Here is a 15,958-nt window from a genome sequence, read left to right as displayed (position 1 = left end):
ATAATAGTGTAATTGGTGTATAAATTTTTAATTTTATCAGCAGTAATTTATCTGGGGGGGGGGGCTAACGTATGTCACGCAATGGTGTTCTTCTCACAGGACAATTTAAACAAAGAGTAGATGTGTACTAATCGAGATTGTTATCAGGTAACTTTTAATTTGCGTGGGCACGTAAACATTTTGCCCTTCATTCACCTGGGAGAGTTCGCCCAAAACTCTAAAGCACCCAGGGAAATCAGGCTACTTAGTAGGAGAGCCAGCACACTCCCTAGTGGCTAAGCCCTCCCTCCCAAAATGGGAATATATCCCTTCCGATTGCCTAAAAAGCTAAGCATTCTTTAAGGGAAATTTCATTCCCCCTTTCAAGTCCTTGTTATACAGAAAATGCTAGTCACTCACTGAAGGAACGCTTGGTGCCTTAGTGGTCCAGTTTTTCGATCAGTGCCATCCACCCTTGAACAAGGGCCGTATGATAAACTTGCTGTTGGGAGAGACAGTGTCGACTGTTAATATGCTTGGTTGCCATCATCCTTGAAGTGCCTAAATTCACTCGCCTTTGCCGGAAATGGATACATCAATCTTGAAGGTATACGTTTTTCATCATCAAAGTCGATCTGCCAGCCACACTAGCACTTTATAATGTTAGCTTGCAATGCTATTTCCTCTTCCTTCTCACAAAACTTACAGGCTATCCATTCCCAAGAGATTCGGTTTTGAAATGAGACTTTCAACTTGGAATTTTATCATGCTTATTAGGCTTAAGTAAGTATTTAACGCCTTAAGAATAGTTTAGAGGAAAACCTTTCCCCCACCTATCCCAGAGCCGCCAACCTCTTAATATTATTTTCCAACAAAATTTTTCAAATAAATGTAGTTATTGTTCTAAGAAATTAATGTCAGGATAAATGAATAAATAAAATGTAATCCTGTATATTTATTGATTTCAAACTTTATAAATTCCATGTTTTTGATAAAATTTCTGCTAAAAATATAAAAATTGCCATAACATAACCTATAATCAATACAGCTAAACCACCAAACAGATTTATAATATTCATAGATGCTGAATGCAGATTTGTTGAATTGTGCGTGCTAAACTCCAATGTATTTCTATCCCAATATTTCAGTATACCACTTTCAAAAAGTCTAGTAACAAAATCATTGATTGGTTCTATCAGAAAATTATCTTTTCTCAATATAAACGGTGAAGTTGGCGAACTAATTAGACAGTCGTTTATAATATGCACTATTTTGTTTGTATTTAATTTTAATTTGATTTCATATTCAGTTTTGGCTAGTTTATCACTAGTATGGAATAAAGCTAAATTACGTTTCTTATAAATATTATGTACAGCTGATGAGAAGTTTTCATCTGGCAGAATTAACTCGAAACTGTCGAGTACTAGTTTGATTTGTTCACTGGTTTCTCGAGAAGCACTCAGTACGTGGTAGATTTTCGGCTCGCTTTTTAGTGCTAGACCTGTTTGTAGAAGATATTGAGTAGTATCGATTTCAGGTATTTCCGGCGGTACTGTGACCAAACTTCCTAAGGATGCTTGGTAAGCCGATATTGTGACAAAAGAATATAAAAGCCAGGAAGCGTACATAACTCTTTCAGTGCAGTGAAAGATGTGACTTTTCACAGAAACGTTGATGAAAGTGCCGAAAATATGTAACACATTTAAGTTACGATCATTTTTAGGTCTGATGAAGTATGAAAAAATATAATTAAAAAGTAAAGCAATTAGAAAATATACCAATACAATCAATATCCAAGTTAAATAATCAAATTCATTTACATAAACGTACCAAATGCTTGGCACTTTACCTGCTTTAATTGGTACAGCCCATGTAAAACAATCCATCGAAATTTCCTTTGATGTAATAACCATCGGATGATAGTCCAAAATTTGTGAAAACCTTCCAACTCCTAATTCAGAATCACCTCTAGCAACGCTAATCACTGAAGCTGAAGTGAAATTCTGATAAGCAGCTGCATAAGCATTTTCTCCAGCATCTGCCACATTTATCAGCATGGTGAAGTTCATTTTTATACTTAGAAATTTCAGTAGTTTAAAAGCAAGATCGTCTGCGTTCGTGTCAACACTTTCAACAGTTTTATCTTTAAGGGTAACCTTAATACGACAACCATGGTAATTGTACAATTTGTTTTTTCTGGAAAACAATGAATAATCATATTGAAAATATTTTCTAAAACAACTATCGATCAAAACCGGCTGTGTGGACATACAACCATGAGTTCCGTATGGAAAATATGTAAAAACAAGGATAGTGTCCTCTTTCGATCCATATAAGGCAATAATATCGATCACCCTAAATTTCCAACTAATATCGAATAAAGTAAACATAGCAAACATCGATTCCGTATAAATTATATATTTTGAATTGATCATTTTGCTACTTTTCTCAAATAAATTTAAATAATCTGTACAGTTACTATCTGGAAATAATAAATATACACCTTGAAGATGTTTCAATGAACTTTGATTAGAATTCATTATCATTTTTGGCCAATTTAATTTTAACAATAAATCTACACTAACTTTATAGTTTTCAATTTCCTCTCTTAAAATGATAATTGTTTTCACTAAAACACTTTTATTAGCAATTAAATGAATACAATCATATAAATTGTTATTAGTTTCAACAGAAGAAGCAGGCAGTGGATAAACATTAGTTATAATACAAAGAATCAATAGCTTCATGTTGTTTACATATATCCTTCACTTTTCCTCGGATAAATAGTAAAGAATTGCATCACATTTTACATTGAGCACGTAGTAAACAGCTACTGAAGAATGCACAAATCCAGGCCAAAACGTTGTTTCCTAAAATACACAACGAGAAGCAGAAACACCAATAAGAAAATCGACAAAACAGAGCGTTTAATAAATAAGCCAACAAATTTCTCTTTTGTTAACGAAAATCTTATTTTGTAATGGTGCTAATATTTGCCTGCTATTATCGAGGCCGATAAATAGATTTTCTAAATTATCCAGATTGAATTGGAAGCACTTATTTAGGTGATTTAAGTAAATTGTTAGGAAAATATAGCCCCTTGTAATAGCGTATAGTACTATAAAATATTTGTGAACTATTACCACTCCGTTCGGTCTTTTTCAACCAAATTTCCCTTTTATTTTGGCTATGATTTTAGCATCACTGATCTGAAGAATTTCAGCATTCATTCCCCAAAAATTGAAAAATGTCTATATATTATCAGAAATTTAAGCATAATTCATCAGCTGTTTGATGGTAATTTATCTCTGTACTAAAATATCAATAAATTATCTAATAAAAAAATAATCAATAGAAAAACAATACTTTAAAAGTGAATTATATTTTTATTATCATTTATGCTTAATCTCTATTAATCAACATTTTTTTGATTAATTGATTTCTGGATTGGGCTATCAAAGAGTTTTTATTCTAGTTTAGAAAATTTTGCGACCTTATAACATTTTGATGACTTTCTGACGATCAACCCTTATACAACTGTACTATCGGACAGTTATAATAAACTTACTTAGTCCCCTATCTCATCTAACCTTGCGTGTAGAGGTTCTTGTAATCTGTTTGATTGCGGAGAGTGGGGGGATTGGTCCACAATCTCCTAGTGCAGGGGTCGGCAACCCGCGGCTCTTTTATCCAAATTTTGTGGCTCTTCAGCCTGTACAAAATATATTGTATATTTCAATTTTATTGAAACAAATGAAAATTTCATTAATTAAAGGTATTTTTCAAAAAGAATTTTAAATGTGATAGGTTTGAAATTGAATAGAATTATATTAAAATACAGTACGTAATGTATAGGTCTGCCGCCATTTTCATTCAAATACAGGTTTAGTTATTATTAATTTGTTTATTTACTTTGTAATATGTGAAAATAAATATATAAAACCTTTAAATGTTATTGAATATCATAAAATAATAATTTGTGAATACAAATGATCTACAGAGTTTGTTTACACTATCATCCTTGCGGCTCTTGGTAAGATTTATTAAAATTATTTAAGGAGAAATAGGTACTTAAAATAGGTTGCCGACCCCTGCCCTAGTATAATGGAGAGATTGCCTCCTTTAGGTTAGGTCTCCACACATGTCTTGGAGCAGCTTCAGAGTTTTGTACACGCTTCAAACTCATACTTCCTGAGACGTTCTGATGGCCTAACCCTTTCAGGTTGATGCACTGTTCCACCTTTTAGATTTCGCAGGCGGCACCAAGAGCAGGCGATCAACTTCACCTCTCATACTATGTAAAACGTATCATTTATTTTCAAAATTTAATATAAACTATATACAAAAGCATTACACTAACTTTTTTGAAAAGAAATACAAATTCATTGTAATTCTTGTTCTCCTTTAAATTTCTTAATTTATAAATTATAATTAAAAAATCAAAATTACAAAAAATCAGTTAATAAAATAAGGTTACATAATTTTTATTTATTTTTAAAAAATCAACATTTAAATAATTTAATAACATAAAACTAAAAAGCTATGATAATATCACATTAAAAATATTTAAAATTAATAATTAAAATGCCCAAAGAGGTGATTTCTTTTTTCTCATATTATTTTAGTTATAAGTAACTCGTATATATTTATTTGCCATAACCAAGGGCAAAACCTGGCTTCCTAGATACGTCCACAACGTAGAAAGTTGTAATTTTAGGCCTGCTCAGTCTGGTGATAAATTTCTCAACAGGTGTTGAAAGTACCTTAAAAGAGAAAAAAAAATTAAAGCATTTTTAGTACAAAAATTGTAAAATATTAGCTACGTAAGGGGCCAGGCCAGGGCTGAAAAATTGGTATCCTTTTGAGCTGGAAAATTGGTTTTTAGAAAACAAAAAAAAAAACTAGTGTGTGAAAAATTATCTCAAATAGTATAAGTCCAATTCCTCCAACATGGACTATCTCGAGATTTCCCTTCAAACTTTATACTTACACAGCACTCTGATGGTGGTAAGCAAACATTTTATACCAAAATCTTTTGCCAGTAAACATCAATTAAGGAAAACTTCGAAAAGAGGCAGTGAATAGGGTATCCCCCCAAAAGAACCATTTCAATATAATACCCGATTTGTGTACCACAGAAAAATAAAGACCATATTCATAACTCTTTATCAAAAACATACAGCTTATAAGGATGGATTAAACACTAAAAAACAATATGTATTACAGTATACTATTCTCTACATTTCGGTGAAAAAAATCATTGAAACCAGATAAAAGGAAAAGAGATATTAGAGTTTGAAATTTTGAACAAATGTGTAAACCTTCAAATTTTAACCTTCTACAAAACAATAACTACTAGCATTAGAACATAGCAGTATGAATCAGTTATAGAGCTTACTATTCTCTACAATTTGGTAAAGATTTCATTGAATTTCGAACAGTAAGAAGAGAGATATAATCGTTTGAATTTGGAACGAGTTTAGAAACGTAGATCGAAAACAACGAAAATTAAACCTTCTACACCTCATACACTATTATGCCTAGAAAAATGCTATTAGTACCTGTATTACAGAATACTATTCTCTACATTTCGGTGAAGAAATCATTGAAATCTGATAAAGAGGAAAAGAGATATTAGAGTTTGAAATTTTGAACAAATGTGTAAACCTTCAAACTTTAACCTTCTACAAAACAATAACTATTAGCATTAGAACATAGCAGCATGATCCAGTTATAGAGCTTACTATTCTCTACAATTTGGTAAAGATTTCATTGAATTTCGAACAGTAAGAAGAGAGATATAATCGTTTGAATTTGGAACGTGTTTAGAAACGTAGATCGAAAACAACGAAAATTAAACCTTCTACACCTCATACACTATTATGCCTAGAGAAATGCTATTTGTACCTGTATTACAGAATACTATTCTCTACATATCGGTGAAGAAATCATTGAAACCAGATAAAGAGGAAAAGAGATATTGGAGTTTAAAATTTTGAACAAATGTGGAAACCTTCAAATTTTAACCTTCTACAAAACAATAACTATTAGCATTAGAACATAGCAGCATGATCCAGTTATAGAGCTTACTATTCTCTACAATTTGGTAAAGATTTCATTGAATTTCGAACAGTAAGAAGAGAGATATAATCGTTTGAATTTGGAACGTGTTTAGAAACGTAGATCGAAAACAACGAAAATTTAACCTTCTACACCTCATACACTATTATACCTTGAAAAATGCTATTTGTACCTGTAGTACAGAATACTATTCTCTACATTTCGGTGAAGAAATCATTGAAACCAGATAAAGAGGAAAAGAGATTAGAGTTTGAAATTTTGAACAAATGTGTAAACCTTCAAACTTTAACCTTCTACAAAACAATAACTATTAGAATTAGAACATAGCAGCATGATCCAGTTATAGAGCTTACTATTCTCTACAATTTGGTAAAGATTTCATTGAATTCCGAACTGTACGAAGAGAGATATAATTGTTTGAATTTGGAACGTGTTTAGAAACGTAGATCGAAAACAACGAAAATTTAAGCTTCTACACTTCATATTATATTATACCTTGAAAAATGCTATTTCTACCTGTTTTACGGAAGACTATTCTCTACATTTCGGTGAAGAAATCATTGAAACCAGATAAAGATGAAAAGAGATATTAGAGTTTGAAATTTTGAACAAATGTGTAAAGCTTCAAATTTTAACCTTCTTCAAAATAATATCTATTAGAATTAGAACATAGCAGTATGAATCAGTTATAGAGCTTACTATTCTCTACAATTTGGTAAAGATTTCATTGAATTTCGAACAGTAAGAAGAGAGATATAATCGTTTGAATTTGGAACGTGTTTAGAAACGTAGATCGAAAACAACGAAAATTAAACCTTCTACACCTCATACACTATTATGCCTAGAAAAATGCTATTTGTACCTGTATTACAGAATACTATTCTCTACATTTCGGTGAAGAAATCATTGAAACCAGATAAAGAGGAAAAGAGATATTGGAGTTTAAAATTTTGAACAAATGTGGAAACCTTCAAAAATTTTAACCTTCTACAAAACAATAACTATTAGCATTAGAACATAACAGTCTGAATCAGTTATAGCGCTTAATATTCTCTACAATTTGGTAAAGATTTCATTGAATTCCGAACAGTACGAAGAGAGATATAATTGTTTGAATTTGGAACGTGTTTAGAAACGTAGACCGAAAACAACGAAAATTAAACCTTCTACACCTAATACACTATTATACCTAGAGAAATGCTATTTGTACCTGTATTACAGTATACTATTCTCTACATTTCGGTGAAGAAATCATTAAAATCTAATAAAGAGGAAAAGAGATATTAGAGTTTGAAATTTTGAACAAATGTGTAAACCATCAAATTTTAACCTTCGTCAAAACAATATCTATTAGAATTAGAACATAGCAGCATGATCCAGTTATAGAGCTTACTATTCTCTACAATTTGGTAAAAATTTCATTGAATTCCGAACAGTAGGAAGAGAGATATAATCGTTTGAATTTGGAACGTGTTTAGAAACGTAGATCGAAAATAACGAAAATTTAAGCTTCTACACTTCATATTATACCTTGAAAAATGCTATTTGTACCTGTTTTACAGAAGACTATTCTCTACATTTCGGTGAAGAAATCATTGAAACCAGATAAAGATAAAAAGAGATATTAGAGTTTGAAATTTTGAACAAATGTGTAAAGCTTCAAATTTTAACCTTCTTCAAAATAATATCTATTAGAATTAGAACATAGCAGCATGATCCAGTTATAGGGCTTATTATTCTCTACAATTTGGTAAAGATTTCATTGAATTTCGAACAGTAAGAAGAGAGATATAATCGTTTGAATTTGGAACGTGTTTAGAAACGTAGATCGAAAACAACGAAAATTAAACCTTCTACACCTCATACACTATTATGCCTAGAAAAATGCTATTTGTACCTGTATTACAGAATACTATTCTCTACATATCGGTGAAGAAATCATTGAAACCAGATAAAGAGGAAAAGAGATATTGGAGTTTAAAATTTTGAACAAATGTGGAAACCTTCAAATTTTAACCTTCTACAAAACAATAACTATTAGCATTAGAACATAGCAGCATGATCCAGTTATAGAGCTTACTATTCTCTACAATTTGGTAAAGATTTCATTGAATTTCGAACAGTAAGAAGAGAGATATAATCGTTTGAATTTGGAACGTGTTTAGAAACGTAGATCGAAAACAACGAAAATTTAACCTTCTACACCTCATACACTATTATACCTTGAAAAATGCTATTTGTACCTGTAGTACAGAATACTATTCTCTACATTTCGGTGAAGAAATCATTGAAACCAGATAAAGAGGAAAAGAGATTAGAGTTTGAAATTTTGAACAAATGTGTAAACCTTCAAACTTTAACCTTCTACAAAACAATAACTATTAGAATTAGAACATAGCAGCATGATCCAGTTATAGAGCTTACTATTCTCTACAATTTGGTAAAGATTTCATTGAATTCCGAACTGTACGAAGAGAGATATAATTGTTTGAATTTGGAACGTGTTTAGAAACGTAGACCGAAAACAACGAAAATTTAACCTTCTACACCTCATACACTATTATACCTTGAAAAATGCTATTTGTACCTGTATTACAGAATACTATTCTCTACATTTCGGTGAAGAAATCATTAAAATCTAATAAAGAGGAAAAGAGATATTAGAGTTTGAAATTTTGAACAAATGTGTAAACCATCAAATTTTAACCTTCGTCAAAACAATATCTATTAGAATTAGAACATAGCAGCATGATCCAGTTATAGAGCTTACTATTCTCTACAATTTGGTAAAGATTTCATTGAATTCCGAACAGTAGGAAGAGAGATATAATCGTTTGAATTTGGAACGTGTTTAGAAACATAGATCGAAAATAACGAAAATTTAAGCTTCTACACTTCATATTATATTATACCTTGAAAAATGCTATTTCTACCTGTTTTACGGAAGACTATTCTCTACATTTCGGTGAAGAAATCATTGAAACCAGATAAAGATGAAAAGAGATATTAGAGTTTGAAATTTTGAACAAATGTGTAAAGCTTCAAATTTTAACCTTCTTCAAAATAATATCTATTAGAATTAGAACATAGCAGTATGAATCAGTTATAGAGCTTACTATTCTCTACAATTTGGTAAAGATTTCATTGAATTTCGAACAGTAAGAAGAGAGATATAATCGTTTGAATTTGGAACGTGTTTAGAAACGTAGATCGAAAACAACGAAAATTAAACCTTCTACACCTCATACACTATTATGCCTAGAAAAATGCTATTTGTACCTGTATTACAGAATACTATTCTCTACATTTCGGTGAAGAAATCATTGAAACCAGATAAAGAGGAAAAGAGATATTGGAGTTTAAAATTTTGAACAAATGTGGAAACCTTCAAAAATTTTAACCTTCTACAAAACAATAACTATTAGCATTAGAACATAACAGTCTGAATCAGTTATAGCGCTTAATATTCTCTACAATTTGGTAAAGATTTCATTGAATTCCGAACAGTACGAAGAGAGATATAATTGTTTGAATTTGGAACGTGTTTAGAAACGTAGACCGAAAACAACGAAAATTAAACCTTCTACACCTAATACACTATTATACCTAGAGAAATGCTATTTGTACCTGTATTACAGTATACTATTCTCTACATTTCGGTGAAGAAATCATTAAAATCTAATAAAGAGGAAAAGAGATATTAGAGTTTGAAATTTTGAACAAATGTGTAAACCATCAAATTTTAACCTTCGTCAAAACAATATCTATTAGAATTAGAACATAGCAGCATGATCCAGTTATAGAGCTTACTATTCTCTACAATTTGGTAAAAATTTCATTGAATTCCGAACAGTAGGAAGAGAGATATAATCGTTTGAATTTGGAACGTGTTTAGAAACGTAGATCGAAAATAACGAAAATTTAAGCTTCTACACTTCATATTATACCTTGAAAAATGCTATTTGTACCTGTTTTACAGAAGACTATTCTCTACATTTCGGTGAAGAAATCATTGAAACCAGATAAAGATAAAAAGAGATATTAGAGTTTGAAATTTTGAACAAATGTGTAAAGCTTCAAATTTTAACCTTCTTCAAAATAATATCTATTAGAATTAGAACATAGCAGCATGATCCAGTTATAGGGCTTATTATTCTCTACAATTTGGTAAAGATTTCATTGAATTTCGAACAGTAAGAAGAGAGATATAATCGTTTGAATTTGGAACGTGTTTAGAAACGTAGATCGAAAACAACGAAAATTAAACCTTCTACACCTCATACACTATTATGCCTAGAAAAATGCTATTTGTACCTGTATTACAGAATACTATTCTCTACATATCGGTGAAGAAATCATTGAAACCAGATAAAGAGGAAAAGAGATATTGGAGTTTAAAATTTTGAACAAATGTGGAAACCTTCAAATTTTAACCTTCTACAAAACAATAACTATTAGCATTAGAACATAGCAGTCTGAATCAGTTATAGAGCTTACTATTCTCTACAATTTGGTAAAGATTTCATTGAATTTCGAACAGTAGGTAGAGAGATATAATCGTTTGAATTTGGAACGTGTTTAGAAACGTAGATCGAAAATAACGAAAATTTAAGCTTCTACACTTCATATTATATTATACCTTGAAAAATGCTATTTGTACCTGTTTTACAGAAGACTATTCTCTACATTTCGGTGAAGAAATCATTGAAACCAGATAAAGATGAAAAGAGATATTGGAGTTTAAAATTTTGAACAAATGTGGAAACCTTCAAATTTTAACCTTCTACAAAACAATAACTATTAGCATTAGAACATAGCAGTCTGAATCAGTTATAGAGCTTACTATTCTCTACAATTTGGTAAAGATTTCATTGAATTCCGAACAGTACGAAGAGAGATATAATTGTTTGAATTTGGAACGTGTTTAGAAACGTAGATCGAAAATAACGAAAATTTAAGCTTCTACACTTCATATTATATTATACCTTGAAAAATGCTATTTGTACCTGTTTTACAGAAGACTATTCTCTACATTTCGGTGAAGAAATCATTGAAACCAGATAAAGATGAAAAGAGATATTGGAGTTTAAAATTTTGAACAAATGTGGAAACCTTCAAATTTTAACCTTCTACAAAACAAAAACTATTAGCATTAGAACATAGCAGTCTGAATCAGTTATAGAGCTTACTATTCTCTACAATTTGGTAAAGATTTCATTGAATTCCGAACAGTACGAAGAGAGATATAATTGTTTGAATTTGGAACGTGTTTAGAAACGTAGACCGAAAACAACGAAAATTAAACCTTCTACACCTAATACACTATTATACCTAGAGAAATGCTATTTGTACCTGTATTACAGTATACTATTCTCTACATTTCGGTGAAGAAATCATTAGAATCTAATAAAGAGGAAAAGAGATATTAGAGTTTGAAATTTTTAACAAATGTGTAAACCATCAAATTTTAACCTTCGTCAAAACAATATCTATTAGAATTAGAACATAGCAGCATGATCCAGTTATAGAGCTTACTATTCTCTACAATTTGGTAAAGATTTCATTGAATTCCGAACAGTAGGAAGAGAGATATAATCGTTTGAATTTGGAACGTGTTTAGAAACGTAGATCGAAAATAACGAAAATTTAAGCTTCTACACTTCATATTATATTATACCTTGAAAAATGCTATTTGTACCTGTTTTACAGAAGACTATTCTCTACATTTCGGTGAAGAAATCATTGAAACCAGATAAAGATGAAAAGAGATATTAGAGTTTGAAATTTTGAACAAATGTGTAAAGCTTCAAATTTTAACCTTCTTCAAAATAATATCTATTAGAATTAGAACATAGCAGCATGATCCAGTTATAGAGCTTATTATTCTCTACAATTTGGTAAAGATTTCATTGAATTTCGAACAGTAAGAAGAGAGATATAATCGTTTGAATTTGGAACGTGTTTAGAAACGTAGATCGAAAACAACGAAAATTTAACCTTCTACACCTCATACACTATTATGCCTAGAAAAATGCTATTAGTACCTGTATTACAGTATACTATTCTCTACATTTCGGTGAAGAAATCATTGAAATCTAAAAAAGAGGAAAAGAGATATTAGAGTTTGAAATTTTGAACAAATGTGTAAACCTTCAAACTTTAACCTTCTACAAAACAATAACTATTAGCATTAGAACATAGCAGTATGAATCAGTTATAGAGCTTACTATTCTCTACAATTTGGTAAAGATTTCATTGAATTTCGAACAGTAAGAAGAGAGATATAATCGTTTGAATTTGGAACGTGTTTAGAAAAGTAGACCGAAAACAACGAAAATTTAACGTTCTACACCTCATATACGATTATACCTTGAAAAATGCTGTTTGTACCTGTATTACAGAATACTATTCTCTACATTTCGGTGAAGAAATCATTGAAACCAGATAAAGAGGAAAAGAGATATTGGAGTTTAAAATTTTGAACAAATGTGGAAACCTTCAAATTTTAACCTTCTACAAAACAATAACTATTAGCATTAGAACATAGCAGTCTGAATCAGTCATAGAGCTTACTATTCTCTACAATTTGGTAAAGATTTCATTGAATTCCGAACAGTACGAAGGGAGATATAATTGTTTGAATTTGGAACGTGTTTAGAAACGTAGACCGAAAACAACGAAAATTAAACCTTCTACACCTAATACACTATTATACCTAGAGAAATGCTATTTGTACCTGTATTACAGTATACTATTCTCTACATTTCGGTGAAGAAATCATTAAAATCTAATAAAGAGGAAAAGAGATATTAGAGTTTGAAATTTTGAACAAATGTGTAAACCATCAAATTTTAACCTTCGTCAAAACAATATCTATTAGAATTAGAACATAGCAGCATGATCCAGTTATAGAGCTTACTATTCTCTACAATTTGGTAAAGATTTCATTGAATTCCGAACAGTAGGAAGAGAGATATAATCGTTTGAATTTGGAACGTGTTTAGAAACGTAGATCGAAAATAACGAAAATTTAAGCTTCTACACTTCATATTATATTATACCTTGAAAAATGCTGTTTGTACCTGTTTTACAGAAGACTATTCTCTACATTTCAGTGAAGAAATCATTGAAACCAGATAAAGATAAAAAGAGATATTAGAGTTTGAAATTTTGAACAAATGTGTAATGCTTCAAATTTTAACCTTCTTCAAAATAATATCTATTAGAATTAGAACATAGCAGCATGATCCAGTTATAGGGCTTATTATTCTCTACAATTTGGTAAAGATTTCATTGAATTTCGAACAGTAAGAAGAGAGATATAATCGTTTGAATTTGGAACGTGTTTAGAAACGTAGATCGAAAACAACGAAAATTAAACCTTCTACACCTAATACACTATTATACCTAGAGAAATGCTATTTGTACCTGTATTACAGTATACTATTCTCTACATTTCGGTGAAGAAATCATTAAAATCTAATAAAGAGGAAAAGAGATATTAGAGTTTGAAATTTTTAACAAATGTGTAAACCATCAAATTTTAACCTTCGTCAAAACAATATCTATTAGAATTAGAACATAGCAGCATGATCCAGTTATAGAGCTTACTATTCTCTACAATTTGGTAAAGATTTCATTGAATTCCGAACAGTAGGAAGAGAGATATCATCGTTTGAATTTGGAACGTGTTTAGAAACGTAGATCGAAAACCACGAAAATTTAACCTTCTACACCTCATACACTATTATGCCTAGAAAAATGCTATTAGTACCTGTATTACAGTATACTATTCTCTACATTTCGGTGAAGAAATCATTGAAATCTAATAAAGAGGAAAAGAGATATTAGAGTTTGAAATTTTGAACAAATGTGTAAACCTTCAAACTTTAACCTTCTACAAAACAATAACTATTAGCATTAGAACATAGCAGTATGAATCAGTTATAGAGCTTACTATTCTCTACAATTTGGTAAAGATTTCATTGAATTTCGAACAGTAAGAAGTGAGATATAATCGTTTGAATTTGGAACGTGTTTAGAAAAGTAGACCGAAAACAACGAAAATTTAACGTTCTACACCTCATATACGATTATACCTTGAAAAATGCTATTTGTACCTGTATTACAGAATACTATTCTCTACATTTCGGTGAAGAAATCATTGAAACCAGATAAAGAGGAAAAGAGATATTGGAGTTTAAAATTTTGAACAAATGTGGAAACCTTCAAATTTTAACCTTCTACAAAACAATAACTATTAGCATTAGAACATAGCAGTCTGAATCAGTTATAGAGCTTACTATTCTCTACAATTTGGTAAAGATTTCATTGAATTCCGAACAGTACGAAGGGAGATATAATTGTTTGAATTTGGAACGTGTTTAGAAACCTAGACCGAAAACAACGAAAATTAAACCTTCTACACCTAATACACTATTATACCTAGAGAAATGCTATTTGTACCTGTATTACAGTATACTATTCTCTACATTTCGGTGAAGAAATCATTAAAATCTAATAAAGAGGAAAAGAGATATTGGAGTTTAAAATTTTGAACAATGAGGAAACCTTCAAATTTTAACCTTCTACAAAACAATAACTATTAGCATTAGAACATAGCAGTCTGAATCAGTTATAGAGCTTACTATTCTCTACAATTTGGTAAAGATTTCATTGAATTCCGAACAGTACGAAGGGAGATATAATTGTTTGAATTTGGAACGTGTTTAGAAACGTAGACCGAAAACAACGAAAATTAAACCTTCTACACCTAATACACTATTATACCTAGAGAAATGCTATTTGTACCTGTATTACAGTATACTATTCTCTACATTTCGGTGAAGAAATCATTAAAATCTAATAAAGAGGAAAAGAGATATTAGAGTTTGAAATTTTGAACAAATGTGTAAACCATCAAATTTTAACCTTCGTCAAAACAATATCTATTAGAATTAGAACATAGCAGCATGATCCAGTTATAGAGCTTACTATTCTCTACAATTTGGTAAAGATTTCATTGAATTCCGAACAGTAGGAAGAGAGATATAATCGTTTGAATTTGGAACGTGTTTAGAAACGTAGATCGAAAATAACGAAAATTTAAGCTTCTACACTTCATATTATATTATACCTTGAAAAATGCTATTTGTACCTGTTTTACAGAAGACTATTCTCTACATTTCGGTGAAGAAATCATTGAAACCAGATAAAGATAAAAAGAGATATTAGAGTTTGAAATTTTGAACAAATGTGTAAAGCTTCAAATTTTAACCTTCTTCAAAATAATATCTATTAGAATTAGAACATAGCAGCATGATCCAGTTATAGGGCTTATTATTCTCTACAATTTGGTAAAGATTTCATTGAATTTCGAACAGTAAGAAGAGAGATATAATCGTTTGAATTTGGAACGTGTTTAGAAACGTAGATCGAAAACAACGAAAATTAAACCTTCTACACCTAATACACTATTATACCTAGAGAAATGCTATTTGTACCTGTATTACAGTATACTATTCTCTACATTTCGGTGAAGAAATCATTAAAATCTAATAAAGAGGAAAAGAGATATTAGAGTTTGAAATTTTTAACAAATGTGTAAACCATCAAATTTTAACCTTCGTCAAAACAATAACTATTAGCATTAGAACATAGCAGTCTGAATCAGTTATAGAGCTTACTATTCTCTACAATTTGGTAAAGATTTCATTGAATTCCGAACAGTACGAAGGGAGATATAATTGTTTGAATTTGGAACGTGTTTAGAAACGTAGACCGAAAACAACGAAAATTAAACCTTCTACACCTAATACACTATTATACCTAGAGAAATGCTATTTGTACCTGTATTACAGAATACTATTCTCTACATTTCGGTGAAGAAATCATTGAA

At 30.4% G+C, this 15,958-nt stretch overlaps 2 protein-coding genes and 1 long non-coding RNA gene across 6 annotated transcripts in view; 1 reads left to right on the top strand and 2 right to left on the bottom strand.

Annotated features, from left to right (window-relative positions):
* The window catches only part of LOC141455220 (uncharacterized), a 150,438-nt gene that overhangs the window by 29,778 nt on the left and 104,702 nt on the right, over positions 1 to 15,958 (top strand). The gene's annotated exons all lie outside the window — the stretch shown is intronic.
* Positions 36 to 4,121, bottom strand: LOC141455204 (uncharacterized). The gene has a single exon (XM_074130082.1). The coding sequence runs from the start codon at positions 2,724 to 2,726 to the stop codon at positions 951 to 953; it is 1,776 nt and encodes a 591-aa protein (XP_073986183.1). The 5' UTR covers positions 2,727 to 4,121; the 3' UTR covers positions 36 to 950.
* LOC141455218 (uncharacterized) overlaps positions 4,272 to 15,958 on the bottom strand; it is a 99,778-nt gene continuing 88,091 nt past the window's right edge. For all 4 annotated transcript variants that reach the window (XM_074130113.1, XM_074130116.1, XM_074130114.1 and 1 more), the window contains exon 10: positions 4,272 to 4,742. In XM_074130113.1, the coding sequence (XP_073986214.1) occupies positions 4,626 to 4,742 (117 nt within the window). In that variant the 3' untranslated portion in view covers positions 4,272 to 4,625. The remainder of the gene's footprint in view (positions 4,743 to 15,958) is intronic.

The sequence above is a fragment of the Rhodnius prolixus genome, unplaced genomic scaffold, assembly GCF_049639745.1.
Source record: "Rhodnius prolixus isolate KJV_2025 unplaced genomic scaffold, Rpr scaffold_33, whole genome shotgun sequence".
In the NCBI taxonomy this organism is placed as follows: Eukaryota; Metazoa; Arthropoda; class Insecta; order Hemiptera; family Reduviidae; genus Rhodnius; species Rhodnius prolixus.
The sequence above is the reverse complement of the archived record's forward strand: the minus strand, read 5'-3'. Positions and strand labels throughout refer to the sequence as shown.

Bases quoted from the DNA above. Each gene is read 5' to 3' on its own strand.
- LOC141455204 (XM_074130082.1), bottom strand. From the start codon at position 2,726: ATGAAGCTATTGATTCTTTGTATTATAACTAATGTTTATCCACTGCCT.